General features: G+C 44.2%; 2 protein-coding genes across 2 annotated transcripts; one reads left to right on the top strand and one right to left on the bottom strand.

The window, feature by feature from the left end:
- Positions 1-604: 604 nt before the first annotated feature.
- On the bottom strand, positions 605-4018 carry LOC307229493 (cyclin-dependent kinase-like 3; the record flags this gene model as incomplete). Its single annotated transcript, XM_079999491.1, has 6 exons — positions 605-619; positions 1061-1194; positions 1648-1760; positions 2180-2355; positions 3487-3678; positions 3920-4018. 6 exons carry the CDS (start codon positions 4016-4018, stop codon positions 605-607), a joined length of 729 nt encoding a protein of 242 aa, XP_079855617.1.
- Positions 4019-7588: 3570 nt separating this feature from the next.
- On the top strand, positions 7589-19210 carry lcorl (ligand dependent nuclear receptor corepressor-like; the record flags this gene model as incomplete). Its single annotated transcript, XM_079999490.1, has 7 exons — positions 7589-7688; positions 8827-8892; positions 9051-9139; positions 9321-9447; positions 16017-16256; positions 17092-17167; positions 18142-19210. The coding sequence occupies 7 exons, from the start codon at positions 7589-7591 to the stop codon at positions 19208-19210; spliced, it is 1767 nt and encodes a 588-aa protein (XP_079855616.1).
- Positions 19211-19631: the final 421 nt, after the last annotated feature.

The raw sequence follows: 19631 nt of genomic DNA, 5'->3' as shown, positions 1-19631 counted from the left end.
GCCTTGAATGGAGCGGTATGCTTCTTGGAGAGCAACTGGCGGTGAGAAAGAGAGCTGCACCCAGCCCCTCCACCCATCATCACCCCACCCAGCATCGAGCTGGATCTTTTTCTCCCGCACCTGAAGGTACGGGAAAAGAGGTGCTGCGTGTTTTTGAAGAAACTCTTGATTCCCTTTCCGCCTTTCTGCTTCTTCTTCTTTCCCTGCTCTTCTTTTCTGTCCTTCTCCTTCGCCACACCCTCCCCATTCCCCTTCTCCTCGTTCTTCTCCTCCTCTTTCTTCTTCTCCTCCCCGGCCTCCCCCTTCTCCTGCTTCTCCTTGTCCTCCTCCATCTCTTCCTCCTCCTTCTTCTCCTCCATCTTCTGATTGAAGTAGGCCACTTCATCCAGTCTAATCATCTCCACCAGTTCTTTATTGAATCTATGGAAGAAGAAAAAAAAAAAAAAAGCAGAGTTTGTGCACTTTCATGCAAAGCTGTCCTCTGATTGGACGCCACAATGAATTCCAGCCTCTGGATGGATCACCATTATTTTAATATTGTGATTATTGCAAATTCAAGCTTACAGTGTGTTTTTAGATTTTGACAGGATTTTAAACGCCAAGGTCATGCCCAGCTCCTCTACACAAACAACGGCAAACGGGAATGGCAGCGAAAATTAGTCACAACCAATTTGGGAGTCACTGCCGTCGTTTCTCACCTCTGGAGGAAATGGTTTTCTGTAAAATAGTGGTGCTCCAGGATCTCAGAGCAGCTGCACCGTTTACTAGGGTCCATCTGGAGGCATGCCTGGAACAACATGTTTTATGTCTTGGACATCTTGGCATAATTGTGAGATGGAAAACAATCAAATTTATCAGTAGAATTAGCCAATGGCCCTGGTTTGCATCACGCACAACCAGCAAGATGCAACTTGCCAAGACCAATGCTCACACCACCAACACCAATAAACCGTTTGTGCCTCAAAGTTGTTTTTTCAGCATAGCAAGTTAGAAATATCAAGGGAAACAGTGTGTAATTGGAAATAAAGTCCAGGCCGGATCTTTGAGAACATACACCTACCTCAACCAGGTCGGCCAGCGGGTCACTGAAGAGGCCATTGTACTTCTTCATCAGATTGGTTGATGGCTGCGCTGCAGGAGGATCGTTAATCGTGTTCCGAATATACCGTTGCATCTGGTGCTCGGTCAGAGGTCCTGGCGGAGAAATGGAACGAGGAGACAATGAAAAAAAGGAAAAGAACAACCCTAACAGATGAAGTGATGGCTGTCGTTATTAAAGCGTTTGCTGAATGCCGTCATGGCAGATTCTGTCATTACATCACTATTTCACACTGCTCAACCGTATTCAGTTAGGTAAAGGTTTGTACTACTTTGTACTACCAAAACGACTTTTTGCAATTTTAATCTGTCAGAATGCACGGAGTGCTTCCCCTCTTCAGAAAGCTGATCTACATTGTGGTTTTCACAGTCTGTGGTTGCCAGGTTTGACTGTAATGAAGCTTGCGGAAAACACTCGTTCAGTGAAAAAACGTTGTCCGAGCCACTTTAGTTTACGAAAAGCAAGGTTTTAATGGGAGCACCGCCTTGGGGGTGGGGTGGGGGGGTGACCTCCACTTTGATTAGAATCATCTTTGGAGTAGGACTTACCCACTTTGGTGATAATGTCGTTCAGCTGCTCCATTGAATCGTTGCCTGAGATAAAGTCATTGCCTGTGGCCATCGCCAGGATGGTAATGCCGATGGCCCACACATCGACGGGTCTGAAAAAAATATGCAAAAAGCCAGTTTGTATTTAGTATGTAAATGCATACGCTATTGTAGACATATAGGGTTCACAAATAGCATTGCTTGGAAGATAGCTGTGCCTTATCAGTTTGAACTATATTCCCATTTAGCATCTACGACTAGATGGAAGGTGACGTTCCCTGATGTTTCCATCACAAAACGACAAAATGCGGTGAATAATCAAATGAATGGCACCAATCAAAGTTCCATGATTTCCCATGACCGAAGTAAAGAAAAATGAATCCGACACCCCGGGTTTTCCCCCGTCGGTGATTGATTTTTCAAAACTCTCCAATGTTCTCCCAAGAAATTCCATTAGCCGTGGGAACCCTGCTCACATTCCCCAGGACTGAGCCCCGAGTTCTGTCTGCGTCTCCACGTCAGGGTAACTCACGTGCCGTAACTTTCGTCGTCGAGCAGTATCTCTGGCGCCACGTACAAGGGCGTCCCGACGTCGCACGACAGTGGCTCCGCTCCACGGAACATCACCGCGAAGCCGAAGTCGCAGAGCTTTACCACTCCGTTCTGTGAGACCAGCATGTTCTCCGTCTTGATGTCTCTGTGGAGGATCTGGCAGGAGAGAACGTCGTATCGGACAAACTTGAAATATTTGACCGATTAAGTATAAAAAGAATTGTTAATGGCAGCCAGTAAAATACCGTGGGTTTGGCATTTCTATCCCAAGACGAAAACTAGACTTGAAGTGATTCATGTAAAATAAGGTCTGTGAAGGTTTTGTGCTGGTCATGTTTGCCAACATAGAATTTAAAGCCCCTCTCCCACTTGCACTGAAAGCCGCAAATCTACTGGCAATGTTCTGTATTGGCGTCATGTGGGAAAAGGAGCCGGTGTCGATGTTCCGTAAAAGTTGTTCCATAAATTTCCCCCACTCTCAAAGTAGTATTACTTCCAGCAAATTGCTGGAATGGCTGTGAATGGATGTATGTGGGAATGGAAGCAGTACCATTTTCGTAAAGAAGGGGTGGAGCCGAATCCAAATAAAGCACTAATAGTGGGATTTTACCAATATTTATTTTGCACAAATATTTTTTAAAAACGATTTGTTTTCGGGAAGAAAACAAAGTCTGGGCCGAACCGTGGAGCTCGGCTGCAAAGATGAGAAATGGAAACACATCCAGTCTCTACGGAGACAGGACTGTTTATTCTTACATTTTATTATTTTTCTTCCTAAAAATGCCACTCAGGCACTAGATGTGTATTTTACAGTTAGGGGTGCTGTACGGCAACGCGGAGCTGGGGAGGGGGGGAGCGGACAGTGAGAGGTAGAACGGGTGGAGAACGTTCATTCCCCGGAATCAGAGAATGTAGGGCAGTTTGAAAATGATCGCACTGATTTTAATAACTTTGGGCTAGGGTTATTGCATCTGGGGACGGGGGCTCTGTCCCTGCTCAGTCAGTGGGAGGGAAGTGTCCACAGGGCGGGGAGACGGGGAGCGAAGCACTGGTCTAAAAAATGATTCTGTTTCCTCGTGTCGCGTGATATTAGACACCTCTTGTGCGAGCATTACGTAACGTATCCCTAACAGTCAACTTAGTGGGAACAGACTCCAGACAAAACATTTCCGCAAAAGGAGGCCAATGTGGAGACTATCTACTGCTGTGCCGGATATTTATTATACAGCAATGTTACGGATTCCGTGTGGGAAAGGGGCTTTAATCAATGAACAAGTTGATACTCACGTTGTTGCTGTGAAGGTAGTGCACCGCTCGGGCGAGCTGGAAGGTGTACCTCCCCACGATGTCGGGTTCCAGAGGGCCAACGATCATCAGGTCATCGACGACACATCTATCGAGGAGCTCAAACACAGAGTACAGGTCCCCGTCCTGCCTGATGACGTCCAGGAGCTTGACCACGTTGTCGTGGTTACACTGCTGCTCGACAGAGTTAGCAGAGACAAGATCAGATCAGATCAGCGGCCCCCGTGTTCACTTAGGACCCTGCTACCGCCGCATGGCCATGAGGATGGACTGGGTTTCGACTTTATTTGTAAGAGAGGAATTATCTTTTTTCCCCCCTTTAAAAGTTTTCTTCATTTCAGCTAAAATGTAGATATTTCTTATTGGTAAAATCAGGACAGTTATGTAGTAATATGTATCTGATAATAGAAAATACCTTTACAAGTGCAATCTCCCCCTTGAGGGTTTCGTCCATCCAATCATCGCTGTCGCCGGCGAAACCGTGTTTTTTGATGGCGACCAAGTCTCCAGTCATGCGGCTCCTGCATTTCATTACAATGCCGAATGTTCCCTCTCCAAGCAATGAAAGCCGTTCATAGTTCTGCATCTTCTCAAAGTCTTCGAGGTCAACATCAAGAGTATTTGGTTCAAAGAAGAGTTGGGTTGAAAATGTTAGGCTATAAACGTGCAATGTTTATAACTATGTATGAATTATTTCAGGCTGGTGGTGCTTAAGGGGAATATTAACAGCAACAGCAACAGCCCCTAACCTCAGAAAAACAGTTCAAAATAAACGTATTAGAGCGCCGGTGTGAAAGGGGTTAAAATAACTCCGGCAAATTAGCCATGATTTATCAGTGGGACTTTGCAAATGTTGTTCAATGCCAGTCAGTCCAATTTCACCATGATGACTGATCTCTCAACACCAGCAGTCTGCTCTGTACTGTTTTTGGCTAAAATGCTGTACATACATACAATGCTGTACACCCTCAGGCTTGTCAGGCCTCCGCTTCCCTGAGCCATCCCTCTTGCATCCTGGAATTTGTTTCAGCTTAATCAGCACAGGCAACAGGCGGCACAGATGTCTCATATGAGATAAGATAAACAGCAAGAGGATAATGCAACACAACAGGATGCAAGCCGGCACAAAAACCCAAGAAGCAGAAGAGGAAGAACATGAACATTCCACTCTATCAAGTCCATTCACCCTTCTCCAAACCATATCCCTGGCATCCTGCCCTTCCCCACCACAGTTATCAATTCCTCACTGTCCTCGGGGTTCTGTCCCGACGGCCCTGAAGACTGCCAGAGTCTGGACTACCAAGTCTCGAGGAAAGGATCCCTGTCCCAGACCTTGCACTCTCTGGTGTCCCTCAGGGCTGCTTCCTGGGGCCTCTGCTGTTCTCCGTGTACACTCATTTCCTTGGCTGCGTGATCTCCTCCCATGGTTTCTCCTCCCACTTGCTATGCAGGTAACACTCCCCTATCTCTCCTTTCTCTCCTCCAAAACATAAATTGATAGGTGCATGTCTTCAAGCCACGGATTCCTGCGCACCGCCACTTTCTCCCGGGAGAAACCTCACACAGACCTCTCCATTACCATTGAGAACACCATTGGATTGCCTTCTCAAGACTGCCAAGAACCTCGGGGTGATTCTGGACAACCCGCTGTCCTGCTCCCCCCGCATCACTGCCACAACCCGCTCCTTGCACGTTTTTCTTCTACAACATCCGCTGCATATTCCCGCTCGTCAGGAGGGAAGCGGCGGGAGTCCTGGTCCTCGTCGTCTCCCACCTAGACTACTGCAACTCTCTTGTGGTCGGACTACATGCCTGTTCTGTCAGATCTGATAGCACATTCAGAACGCGGCAGGCCGTCTAGTTCAAGTCCAGGTTCAAGAGATTATTTGTCACATACATAAACATATGGTCATACATATGTTTAACCAACCAATATTCTCTCACGTCACTTACCTGCCTTTAGTGCCTCGCTATCTCCGCTTGGATCAAATTTAAGATGCTCGTTCTTTCCTACAAGGCCTTAAATGGAACTGCCCTTCCATACCTACGATCACTGGTCAGGCTCCAAGCTGCAGCTTGTTCGCTCCACTCCTCCAGACACTCCTAGCCACCTAGCTCCGCCATCGCTACGTGAATCACTTCCCATCTTTTGTCGCAGAGTGAAGACCCATCTCTTTAAACTACACCTGGACCCTGCTTGCACTGGCCTGTCTAGTAAAAATAAATCAGCTACTTATTCCTATAAAACGTTTAGCTGGCTGTGACTGTGATACACATTTGGTTTACTGTACTTCTAATGTATTGTAATGTAATTGTAATTTGCGTCGTAATGACGTAATGTAACGTTGTCTAACATTCAGCGACCAGATCACCAACGTTTAAAGCCGAACAAGCTTAATTCTACGGCAAACAAGCCGGTGACAAACCCTGTCACATAGCAAATGCAGTTTGCCGCCATCTTTCCTGTGACCTGCAGAGCAAAGCTTTACCTTTACCTTTTATATTTTGTGGTTATGATAAACGTTGACGCGCTGTTGCTTTCCAAGGCTTGTTTAACTCACGGGGATTTTTTTAACAGAATGAGCAAATTTTTCTTCCTGTGGTTTACCAGCGGCTCGCATCCAATTTTATGTGTGTGTGTGTGTGTGTGTGTGTGTGTGTGTGTGTGTGTGTGTGCGTGTGTGTGTGCGTGTGTGTGTGCTCCTACGAATGGGTGGGTTAGTTCTATTTTAATGCTCGGCTTGATGAAGCAACTGAATGTCATATATTTTTACAATACACATTCATCTCCATGGAGAAAACTAGGGAACCCCATTCTTAGAAGTTCAACACACACACCAACACATTTTCGTGTGTGTGTGTGTGTGTGTGTGTGTGTGTGTGTGTGTGTGTGTGTGTGTGTGTGTGTGTGTGTGTGTGTGTGTGTGTGTGTGTGTGTGTGTGTGTGTGTGTGTGTGTGTGTGTGTGTGTGTGTGTGTGACTGATGGAGGCTCCTGCGTCCTCCCTCCTCACTGTGGTCACAGAATGAGTGAATCTGGTCACAGCATGGATTTGTAGTCGCCATGTGCCTATGTCATAAAGAACATTCTGTGCCTATGTCATAAAGAACATTCTTTGCCTATGTCATAAAGAACATTCTGTGCCTATGTCACAAAGCACCATGCTACACGTGCACGCACGCACATATACACACACACACACACACACACAGGCTATAGCTTTTGGGGAACAAAATAGGGCAGTAACGCAAAAATACTATTGGATGCAAGCTGCAATTTAAACAGCAGAATAAAAACAATAATATACAGCCAGCTGTGTATTATTGTAATTTTTTTAATCATTATTATTTTACAGTTTTCAGGCATTTAGCCACATATATAATTTATGATTTTTACGATTTATGATAGGAAGCTTGACCCTCTTGTGTTTTTCATTGGTTTTAATCTGAATTTTTCCTGCATGTGTTGCTTCATCACTATTTTCATTTTAAATACATGGCAGCAAGATGTCGCCTTGCATTCCCTGTATGTGCAGGTGTACCCCGTGGACCTTTAAATTCATATTGGTAGAGAGGAAAAGCATCACTGTTCTCTGTTTTTGATATTGAATACTTTGAATCATTTATTCCTGTCAGCGACAGATGCATTTGTCTGAAATGTTTGTTCAACGTTACTTTCATCTGAACCATAAACAGACGGAGGCAACATCAACACTTACAAAACGTTTACTTACAACATTTTATGAAACGTCCACAAATCATTCAATGTGAACATATACAGATTAAAGTACATTATTTAATCGAGCCATGAATTCATTTGCGTTGATTAAGATCAAATCGAATGTGCGTCGTTGCATGTGGGGTTTTATCAAAAGCGTATCTGCACAAAAGCACAAAAACAAATACAAAAAAAATGTAAAAATAAAAAACAAAGAAGATGACCCCAAAAAAAAAACGGATTTGGGGGGAAAATGTGAAAATGCCGCCCCGCTTGGTGGTCGGCCGAGGAACTGCACCGAGCGCTGCAGTTAACCGCTCGGCCGCCGCTTGGCAGAGAGGGAGCAGGGGGGAAGGAGGACGGACAGAATGGCGGCTGCACAGTGCCGGAGCTCCAAATGCACGGCAGAACGGAAAGGCTTCAGGCGGGAACTTGATTCTTGGCGGCATAAATTGATCCACTGCATCGGTGAGATTCACTCTAGACATCCCGGTTTTAAGGCGCACAAGAGAGAGTCGCGGACTTGTTTAAGAACAATAACAACAAGATAGCTGTCACTAGCTCGGTAGCTAAAGTGAGCTAACTAATGTAGCTAGCTAGCGTTAGCAGCCTGGCACGGCGGGTTGCCAGTTGCAGGCAGCTAAACGGGCTAATACCTGCTAACTGACTGGCTAGCCGGCTGTGCTGGCCCGTTTTCTTTGTCCCCCCCCTCCCCCCCAAGTCACTCGCCGAACCTGGGTTTAATTTGCCCGGCAACACGGCGAAGTAGATAACAACCATGCACATGTGTCTGCTGCTGTTGAATAAAATATTTCTGGTGTACAATGTCTATATGTATCTTTTTAAATTATTAATCACAACATGAGTTATTGTGAACGTTATCTACGGGGAGGGGGTGGGAACGGCAGCGCGGCTGGCGTTGCCAGTTCCAGGTTATCCCCCGGTAACAGCTGCCAGTGGGACTATTTTGCAGTATTGAAACGCCAGTTCCCATATTTGCGTGAGAAAGTTCCGTGTTACACTGTGGTCTGAGACCCAAGTAATGTTGGAATAAACGAAGTGCTGGTTGGTAATTGCGTGAACCTTGTTGCCGGTCGTCCTGATCAGTAGTTGAACAGGGCAGGGAATCCTCTCACCTGTCAGTTGAATGCGATCTACACCCTGATAATCCGCTGTGACAGGGGATCGACCAGCCTTGCTCCCAAAAGCTGCTTGATCCCTTCGACTTCCAGTTCAAGTTCAAATCAATGGCTGACGTTGAGGAACACGAATGTGAAGTTGCACTTTTATGTTCCAACAATGATGGCTCTTCTGCAGGAGGTGGACATGTGTCCTTGACGGCGTTATTCTATGTCGTTATCGTGGCGTAAAATGAACAAAGACAGACGTTTAAATTGTCAAACGCAGTTAAGTGGCAACTCAAGTGTGACGTTGATCGCGCTGGCCCTATTTGTGATGTCACAGGCCAGGCGCCTTTTTTAATTCAACCGACTAAACCCTTTGTAAGGATACAGGCGTTCGAGTGCACCAGCACAGTTGGCAGCGTTCTGGCTTTTTTATTTATTTTTATTTTTTACCTAAAACACTGCGTCTTCGGTCTTTACAGGGTTCGAAAGCATTCTTGAGGGAATCTATGGCCCAATGCTGCTCAGAGACCTCAACATATTTGATGGTGAGTGTGTGTTTTGTTTCTCTTCGTGTTGTTTGTGTATAAATATAATTGCCCTTTCATGCTGACTATATGACATATGATATATTACAACCAGAGACTACTTTTGAACTGCAATTCTCTGACCTGCATGCACCCATCCGTTTACGCCTGTATCATAGACTGTGAACCCGAAGACGTGGATGATTGGTCGGTCGAAGCCAGCTGTTCTCACTGTTCATTCTGCAACCTTCCCCTGGATAAACTCAGTGTAAGAATTTGATTTAATACCGTCAGTTTCTACCAAGTTCAAGCCCTGGAAATCTCCATTGTTTATTTTTTTTTTTGTGTTTTGTTTCCCCGGTATAAACCGTGGGTAAACAACAAGACGAGAGTGAGAGTATGATCATAGCGACTGCCGGAGAAATGACCTCTCTTTCCTTCTCGTACAGGACCATGGCCCTGCAGCCGCCTCCCCCCTCTCCTCCCCCTCAGATTACTCTCCCTGTCAGGCCCTGACCATCTCTGACAGCAGCCAGTCAGCTCACAGGTTCCTCCAGGCTGTGTTCCACAAAAAAGGTAAATTGGGTAGAAACAGTAGAAACGGTCTTTAGGTGTTTCAGCCTCCATTCTCGGTTGCATTTATAACGATCCTGCCCCGGGCCCGTATTTTAGCAGGCGACGGAGAATCATGCTCAAGGTTTAACTAGGAGTAAAAAAAAAAAAAACAACCAAATAAACATGAAAGTTACGAAGCTTCCTACACTTACCTTCAGCGAAGAAGTAGGACTTATATATTGTATAATGTCTTTTTCATGACATGACACAGCAATTTGCATAAATGCATTTTGTTGAAAGAGTGAATCTGCGTGGTGATTTTCGTTTCAGAAACATGTTTCTACAGAAAGTGATGGCGATACTAAATTGCGTAATCACTTCCTGTACAAGGCCCAAAATGGTCCCATATCTATCATTAAGTTGAGCACAAACACGTGTGATTATTAATGTGCTTCGCAGCGAAGCGGGCGAGTGCATTCTGGCGAGCAGAGATGTGTCAGGAACGCTGGAATCAACTTGTTAAGAGATCGCTTGGAGAGAGATGAAATCATTTCCGTGGCTGATGCACGTCTCTGTGCCAAGCAGAAACCATTAAGGCCGAGAATATAAATAATTATAATTAATAATAATAAATATAGCTGCAGGCAGCAATACACGCGGTCCAGGTTAGCCGTGTTAGATACGAATTACAGTCTTCCGTGTTCCAGTAAAACACACCATCACTTCGTATCGACACCAGTTACAAATGTTCGAGTTGACACAGGGCTCGACACTTACTTTTAAAGAACGTTGCCAGGCTGTCAACCAGACATCAGCTTTTGGTTGCCGAAACTGAAAATATGGCTGCCACTTTTTGTGAAATTATTTTTGTGAGTAATTATGATACAATGCAGTTATACTCTTAATAATGAAAATGTGACATAAAAGAATGTTTAAAAGCTTTATTACAGAAACCAAACTAAATTCTTTGTAGTTAGTGTTTTATCTGGTACTTGATAAGAATTTGAATCTTCAGAGGGAAGAACCACAAGTATAGACACAAACAAGAGTCGTGATAGCACCAACTGCTCTGATCACACTTGGCCTGTGTCTCCGTCTCTCTCTTAAACCCACCACACAGACAATTAAGAATCTCAACAGTCCTGTTTGTCCCCTGATTGTTACCAATTACTCATTTGCATCTTTCCATTTAAAAGTAGCTCTCCACCGGATGAGGTCTGAGCCATGCTCATTATTAATGTTGTCAGTCTACAAAGATAAGAACTTGTTATCGTGTTGGACGGCTGTATGTGAAAATATTTGACCAAATTGACTAGAAAAAAGACAAAAACTAGAGACATTTCCTGTATATTTTTATTAGATTAATTAAGATTAAACTGGACAAGCTTTAGCTCGTCTTTGTCGTCACACACACACCACAACACATGCATTACGTTCAGCTACAACCGACGCACGCAGATGGAGGCTGTGAAATGTCGTTTCCGCATTATTCACCATCAAGGCTTGTCCTTCCTCCGGGGGGCAGACCCAGGAGCGTTTTAGTTAGTTTTGTACAGTGGAGGAAATAATTATTTGATCCCTCACTGATTTTGTAAGTTTGCCCACTGACAAAGAAATTAATGGTCTATAATTTTAGTGGTCATTTTTGGTAGGTTTATAATAACAGTGAGAGACAGAATATCAAAAAGAAAATCCAGAATATCAAAAAGAAAATCCAGAAAATCACATATCAAAACACAAAGATTTCTGGCTCCCACAGATTAGTCGTCACGCAAGAAAGTACTCCTAATCACAACTCGTTATCTGTATAAAAGACACCTCTCTCAACTTGTTACCTGTATAAAAGACACCTGTCCACAGAATCAATCAATCAGACTCCAACCTCTCCATCATGGTCAAGACCAAAGAGCTGTCTAAGGACATCAGGGACAAGGTTGTAGACCTGCACAAGGCCGGAATGGGCTACAAGACCATTGGCAAGAAGCTGGGTGAGAAGGAGACAACTGTTGGCGCGACTATTCGGAAATGGAAGAAACACAAAATGACCGTCAATCTCCCTCGGTCTGGGGCTCCACTCAAGATCTCACCTCGTGGGGTATCAATGATCATGAGAAAGGTGAGGGATCAGCCCAGAACTACACAAGGGGAGCTTGTTAATGAGCTCAAGGCAGCTGGGACCACAGTCACCAAAAAAAACATTGGTAACACACTACGCCGTAATGGATTAAAATCCTGAAGCGCCCGTAAGATCCCCCTGCTCAAGAAGGGACATGTACAGGCCCGTCTGAAGTTTTCCAATGAACACCTGAATGATTCAGAGAATGCTTGGGAGAAGGTGATGTGGTCAGCTGAGACCAAAATGAGCTCTTTGGTATCGATGCGACTCGCCGTGTTTGGAGGACGAGGAATTCTGACTGACCCCAAGAACACCATCCCCAGGTGGAAGCATTATGCTTTGGGGGTGTTTCTCTGCTAAGGGGACAGGTCGACTTCACCGCATCAAGCGAAAGATGGATGGGGCCATGTACCGTGAAATCCTGGGTGACAACCTCCTTCTCAGCCAGGACACTAAAAATGGGTGGTGGATGGGTCTTCCAGCATGACAATGACCCAAAACATACAGCCAAGGCAACAAAGGAGTGGCTCAAGAAGAAGCACATTGAGGTCATGGAGTGGCCTGGCCAGTCTCCGGACCTTAATCCTATAGAAAATCTGTGGCGGGAGCTAAAGCTTCGAGTTGCCAAGCGACAGCCTCGATACCTTTAAAGATTTGGAGAGGATCTGCAAAGAGGAGTGGTCCAAAATTCCTCCTGAGATGTGTGCAAACCTGGTAATCAACTACAAGAAACGTCTGACCTCTGTACTTGCCAACAAGGGTTTCTCCACCAAGTATTAAGTCATGTTTTGATAGGGGATGAAATACTTATTTCAGTCAATGAAATGCAAAATAATTCATATCTTTTATTTAATGTGATTTTCTGGGTTTTCTTTTTGATATTCTGTCTCTCACTGTTATAATGAACCTACCAAAAATTACCACTTAAATTATAGACCGTTCATTTCTTTGTGAGTGGGCAAACATACAAAATCAGTGAGGATCAAATAATTATTTCCTCCACTGTAAGTACACTTTATTGTTTCAATTTTTCATTTTGTTTCTTTTTTTTTTTTAGTCTAGTTTTAGTTTTTAGCTCAGGTTAAGTGCAGGAACGCAAACACATGTAATGGGGGGGAAAAGGTCAGAAATATACTTAAGGTGGTAGCCAACGGTTTTCCGCGTTCCCATGAATGCGTCACTTCCGACACGCATTTCAGTTCTCGCATCATCGCTTTGGAGCACTTTCAACCGGAGACTAGAGCCGTGTCCACGTTTTAGTTCTAACGTAATATCAGAGGGAGGCCACTAGTTAGTCGATCGCGGATGGCGTCCTTCTCTCGGACAGATAAACAAAACGTAAACTACCAACGCACATGCAGCGTTCTGGTTCAGACTGTAACAGAAATATTTTAATATCACTAATGCAACAAATTTATTTATGTCAGGTTGCAGGTTTTGCGGTTTGCTGCCCCTATTTTTTATGTTAAGTGGTTGCCAAAGGGGGCAATCAGAGGCCACAAAATGGTTGTCAATCGACTCATTCTGGGGGCAACCGTTACTGCCGAGCCCGGTATCATGGGCTCCTACAGTCGGTACTGTTTTTACGACTAAGGTTGGGTATCTTTTGTGGTTTTTCTGATACCAGTGCTAAATCGATACTTTTAAAAGGGTACAGGTGCCTAAAACGTGCTTGAACCGATACTTAAAATTAAATAAAAGCACAAAACAACGGTCAATGACATTAAAGATGGCAATGACAATGTGACTTGCGAAAAAGTGAAGTGTGCATATAAACTATACAGTTCCTATAGCTTTCTGCTTTTAATAGGTAAACTGCTAACACAGACTCAAAAAATTGAAAAGCCTATGCCCACTGAATTTGTAAATGAAATTCAAATTATTTCGAATATGCATTTTAATAAATTACACATGAATACCCAACCAATAAGACAATATAACTTTAAGAAATTAAAGTTTAATCTCCCCTGCTCCCTTTAAAACATTTTCCACTAAACTCAACAAAACATCTCTTGAAATGAAAAAAAATATCCGGGGGTAAAACGACTTAAACTTTAAACAACGGAAACAAATTAAATCAATATAAATGAAACATGCCGATTTAAAATAACTAATGTCTGTTGTATGTTTGTTAAAAACAATTCCAAGACAGATCCGGTAGTAACGGGGCCTGTCGCTTTGAGACACTGCATTGTGGGTGATGGAGGAGCTCTGTCTGCGCATGGCGGAGAGAAGAGACCTGATGAGAGCCAATACACGTGTTGCGTGTTATTGCTTTGCTCTAAAAGGCTGTCTACTATCTAGGGCTGAACGATAAACGATTGAATTCAAACCGACATAGCAATGTAATAGGGAGCGATCGGTGTCTCCTTCTCGGACGGTACCGGAGATGCGCGCTAGCGATGGTGTAGCCGCGATGCGCGCGCCAGAACAGTGTTTTTAAATTTTATTTTACATCTCCTTCTGGAGCAAAGCCGTGCGTAATGGGGACACTTTCTCCGTCCTCAATCGCAATACTGGTTTAAAACAACGCAATTCGATTATTTTCCCAAATCGCTCAGCCATACTACCCACCCGTAGTCCACATGGTGTCTCTGTGGAAGGAAATCACTCCGTGTGGAAGTTCCCAACAACGCGGTTCCATTCAAATGAATTAAACACTGCATGTCCTTCAGAGACATTACATCAACTTTTGAAATAAAACGGACACGATTCAGACCCGTTGCTCTGGAGCTGCAAGCCAACTCCATGTGTGAGGACACAAACACAGAATGTTTTTGACTGACTTGGGGGTGAGTACGGATTGTAACATCTAAATTTCGCTAGCTTACTGTGCATGGCGCATGTTAATAAAATGATTTATCTTATTCATTGTGTTTCCGTTTTTTGCAGTGTGTTTATCGTGCATGTTCATATCGTCGATGACGATGAAACTGCGATTTCTTGTGCTCCAGAGGGCAAATATTTAAATTGACAGCGCAGGCATTTAAGTGGCACCAAAATGAGGAACAAAGCCTGCGTTGCGGAATGAACCGGTGCCATATTGGCTCCGGGTTCCGGTGCCCAACCCTAGTTACGACTGGCTTGAATGCTGCAAAATAATGAGGGACATGGCACCAGGATAGATGTCAACAGAATGCTTTTATTTACAAAAAATGGCAAAAGAGATCAAATGTGACCCACCGCAGCAAAACCCGCATTGTCGCGCATTTCTAAAATCACCACGAGCCGGCAAATAAGCTGAAAAAAAAACCTTTCTAGAAGGAATATTCGATTTTTCCAGATTCGTGTTCCTTTGAGGGTGGTTTTTTTTTGTTTGTTTTTTATCAACGTATTTTCAGAACCGAGTTTGATCTATAAATAGTAGATAAATGTTCAACCGTGGAGTTAAATTTTCCCATTAGATTACATGGGGAAATGCAGTTGTCTTACAGAGACGCTGAACAATGCCGATCGATCATTTGCTTTAAAGCGACTGCCCAGGTGAAGATCATCCAGAACCAAAATAGAATAGAATGTCTGCGGTACATGCAGTGTTTAATCCGTTTGAATGGAACCACGTTGTTGGGAGCTTCTACGCGGAGTGATTTCTTCCACAGAGACACTGTGAGGCAGCACTCTGTGGACTACAAGTCCTCTGTGGACAAAAGACAGCCACTAGTATAAAGTAATAACATGCAGGTGTTATTGTACTAGTAGTTCCACGTGTCGCCAGGACTCACTGCGTCATTACGTCAGTTGATGCTGCGTTCAATGGAAACTCTACTTAATGCTGATGTAAAGACGAGCGACAGTACAAACTGGTGCTACGTTCCATGGGAACTTTTGTAGTTGGTCGATACGGGACCCTGTGTATTGTTGCCTGCAGCTATATTTCTCATTATTAATAAAGCTGTCTGAACACCACCAACTGGGAACGCTTAACGAGTTAGAACAGCTCTTGACTTCTCCTAAATCCTTGTGGAGATAGTAGTTTCCAGGTTAAGAAAGTTGATAAAATGCTTTTTCTCCTACACCTAAAAGTAGGATCAAAATTTGCATCATGCTGAGAATTTTTTCAACAGTTAGGACCGATTTTCTACTCTTTCTCACGGTATCTGTGAGTAATACCCTTAGTGTAAAGTTAAAAAAAATAAAAAATCAAAGGCCTTTTTTTGTACGAGGAAGTCAAAATTTTAGTTGATTTTTTTTTTAAAGAAAATTGCATACATAAATGTGTTCACACTTAGCAGATTTAGCAAAAACCTGCGTTAAAAATATCTTAAATAGAAGGATACCTGTATATGTCCTGTTTTTTTTTTCAATCCTTAGATCATATTTTATGACAAATGGGTCTTATGATGATAGTATATTTCTGATTTATGTATAAATGCTATTCAAAAGATACATAATGCTATTGTTTTACCTGATAACCCTGCCATAACTTTGCTCCTCAAACTTAAAATATAACTTTTTTTTTTTTCCCCCTTGACAGACGTTTCCCTGAGCTGTGACTCCAACATTCCTCTGGTTGCTCAGGAACTGATGAAGAAGATGATACACAAGTTTGCCATCGAATACGCCTCTAAGAGCCATGACCACTCTCCCACGAATGGTCTCACCACTGGAAACACCTCACCTCTGTCGGACGCAGACGATCTGGACGCCCCTCTGGACGGCCCTCTGGACCTCACTCTCAGCCGCGAGAAGGAAAAAGATGGGGAACCACAACCAGGTAGTGAAATCACTCTTTGTTGGGAATAGTCTCAATGTTTTCACACACACTGGGCAAAGCAAAAATTTAATAAGAAGTGGATTGGTGGAATGGAGGACACACATGCCCATTTCCAGTTTGAAAAGTTAGTTTACTGCCATTTGTTTGCAATGAACAACCAACTTAAGGTTGGTTGAAGTTATCTTTAGAGTGGGTTTGCAAGAATGTCTCTGAGGAATAAGTGATGGCACAGCGCATAATTGGCCTCCAAAGATTATGTAAAAAAAACATGCCAACATGCACGAGAGAAGCTTGATCTTCTCCTGATCAGACCTGAGTATGTAAAGCAGTATAAGAAATCTGTTCGCTTTTGAGGTGAAACAATCAGTTACTTGATGAACAGAAGTTTAATCACATCAAATGTTGATATTCAAATTAACGGCTTTGTGATGTCTTGAAAAACAACTTAAATTTATATTTATTTTGTCTTCTCGACTTGAGATTGTGAAATTAAGATGCATTTTTTAAGTTGATCCAGTGACTTCAAGCCAGTTATTTTCAGTGTACAATTCACCAAAATTTGGCGTTTCTTTGTCCCATATTATAAAATGACAAATTATGTTTTGGACTTCTCGGTAAACACATTGAGCAATTTCACATCACCTTATTTTATTATTATTTTGTGGCCCAAGTTAATCGTAAAGATAAAAAAAAAAGGCTTAGGCTTAGTTATAAAAAAGAATCACCTGTTGCATCCTCATTTGCTTACATCAAATTCTAAAGGTAGAAAACGGTGAAATATCCAGAAACGGATCCTGAGCCTCACACCACTAACAAATTTGTTTCACTGTGATAGACGGTGTACTTGACCTCTCCAAGAGGAACTCTGCCTGCTCAGCAACATCACTGTCGGCCAATCACAAACCCTCAGGGTGAGTTCTGTTTTACTGGTCTTTGTATTGCTCTCTATAAATATCTCTGGTGTTTTGCCCAGAAGGAAAATGCACAGAAAAACATTATCGCTCCCAGTCAAAATCAGGACAGTGGCACAAATGAGAAGGGACAATCCCACATGATTACCCCTGACTTCTGTACTGAAACATCTTAGTTCATAGCTGCAGCTGTGTCATGTCCCCTGTTTGGCTCTTATTTTCTGCTGCATTTTTCTTTTAACGTACGGCATGGCTAACACTAAATGGTTGGTTCTTTGTCCTAATAAATGTAGTGTCCATTATGCTGGTTGGATTCATGTTAATTGATCACTACCTTTGAGTGGCCATGATGTGCTCATTACTCCTTTGTAAGCGGTGTTTTGTTTCAGTCATTAGTGTATCATTCTGAAGTTGGGGCAGGTTTGTGTCAGGCTTGCAAGTCAATGGGGTTGACTCTTTTATCTCTTGTTGAGCGGTAACGTCACAGCAACGACACAGTGAGCTGACCAGCAGCTCAGGATTGTACAATGTGGAGAACACTGGAGTGCTTCACAAATGATTTTACCTCCTTAAAAAATATTTTTTTTTACTAATCCAATTATGTCACGTCTGATTACACAACCCTGAAGCACATAGGACTTTCACAGAAGGATATCCCAAAACCACAGGGGTTGGGTGTGAGTACCAATGTAACCCCAGCCATTCACAGACTGTCCCACCTGGACGTGAAGAGGCTTTGCCACACGCAAAGAATGTGTGTGCATACCAGACACGCAGCAGCCTGCGTGTGAATGAGGGCCCAGAAACTGAGAATAAAAGACATGAAACATAAGAGACGCAGTGATGTTACCAACACAAGGCATAAAGGAGTGGACCCCTCGCTGTGCCCCTCTTGTCTCCCCTATGCCAAAACCAACCCTCTCCCCCTCCATCTCCTCCATCCTGACCCTGCTGTTTGGTCCTCCCATCCTTAGGAGGCAGCGCAGGCAGAGGGAGGAGTACGTTGAGAGAAGCTGGGAGCTGTCTGAGGGTCTGCTGACCACGGCCTTAAAGGATGTACGCTCAGGGAGGCTGCAGGAGCAGCGGGCGGCGCTCCTTTATGGGATACCCCTCCATACCTTGAGATGTGGTCTCCAGGGTTTGTCCGAGGAGAGGCTGGAGCTGCTGCGCCACCTTGAGCCAGGGATTGATGATTTGCGGGAGCAAGTAGCGTACAACTTGATGTCATCAACACTCGGCGGTGAGGCTCGCCTGGTCCTTCAGAAGGTGGCGGCATGGGCGGAGCGGGCGGAAATCGGAGGAGCGACTGAGGAGAATGGAGATATTCGCCTCCCCTCATCTTCCCTGTCTTTCTACCAACAGAGCGGTCTACAAAAGACCCTCTCCCTGTCGTTCCTCCAGCTCAGGGAAGCACTCCAGCCCTTACCAAGCCCCACCCCAAGTCTGGAGTCCTCCACCCCTCTGCGAATCCCTCAGGTCCGCTCTCTTTCTGATACCAGGTCAAACCGCGTCGAGCCCAATGGCATGTCCGAGAACCTGCAACACAACACCTCATCAGCCGAGGGCGCTACCAGTTCTGTCCCATCCACTACTGCTGCTAGACCGTTGTCTCTCTTCAAACTCAGACCTCCTTACCTGCCAGATGCCTGCATGGGTGGCGGCAGCCCCTCGCCTCTCCGCCTGGACCTGCGTAGGTCCTCATTGGATGATTCTGAGGAAGGGATTGACCGTCGTGACAAGGACAAACAACCAAGGAAGAAGCGCGGTCGATACCGCCAATATGACCATGAACTGTTGGAGGAAGCCATCAACATGGTGATGGCGGGCCGCATGAGCGTGTCCAAGGCCCAGGGGGTTTACGGGGTACCCCACAGCACACTAGAGTACAAAGTCAAAGAGCGCTCCGGCACACTCAAAAACCCCCCCAAGAAGAAATCTGCCAACTCTTGTCCATACATCTCCAACACTTCTGGTTCTGGTGCCATTACTGGTTCCTCTATCTCAGGGACTATTGCCTCAGCTGCTGCCGCAAAGAGGTTCTAGACCACAAAACCTCTTTAGAACGTCACAACACTTGAACTCTTCATCTCTTACAGGATTAATGTTTTCTGAAAACACTTGTTTTAACACAGCACTTGCCTTTCATAGAAAAAAGATAACTATTCAGGTCTTTTAACTGTGTTCATTGTAATATGGTGGTCATTCTTCGGCCTGTGTTACTCAGTCGTGGTGATGGGCTCAGTGAGATTTTCACTCTCGCGTGTTATCATTTTTACCTATTCATTTTAATATTTGAAAGTAGTTCAAAATGTTCAGTCCAGTTCTTTCTGGTCAGAATGTTTGCTCAGAGTTACACGTTCTGGCATTGGACTTTTGTTCAACTGGTTCCCTAGAACCATGAGTGAGTCACACAGTTGTGGAATCCTCATTGCTCAGAAAGAAATGAAGAGCGACCATCATATTC

The sequence above is a fragment of the Zeus faber genome, assembly GCF_960531495.2.
Source record: "Zeus faber genome assembly, chromosome: 4".
In the NCBI taxonomy this organism is placed as follows: Eukaryota; Metazoa; Chordata; class Actinopteri; order Zeiformes; family Zeidae; genus Zeus; species Zeus faber.
This window is presented reverse-complemented; position numbering and strand designations above follow the sequence as displayed.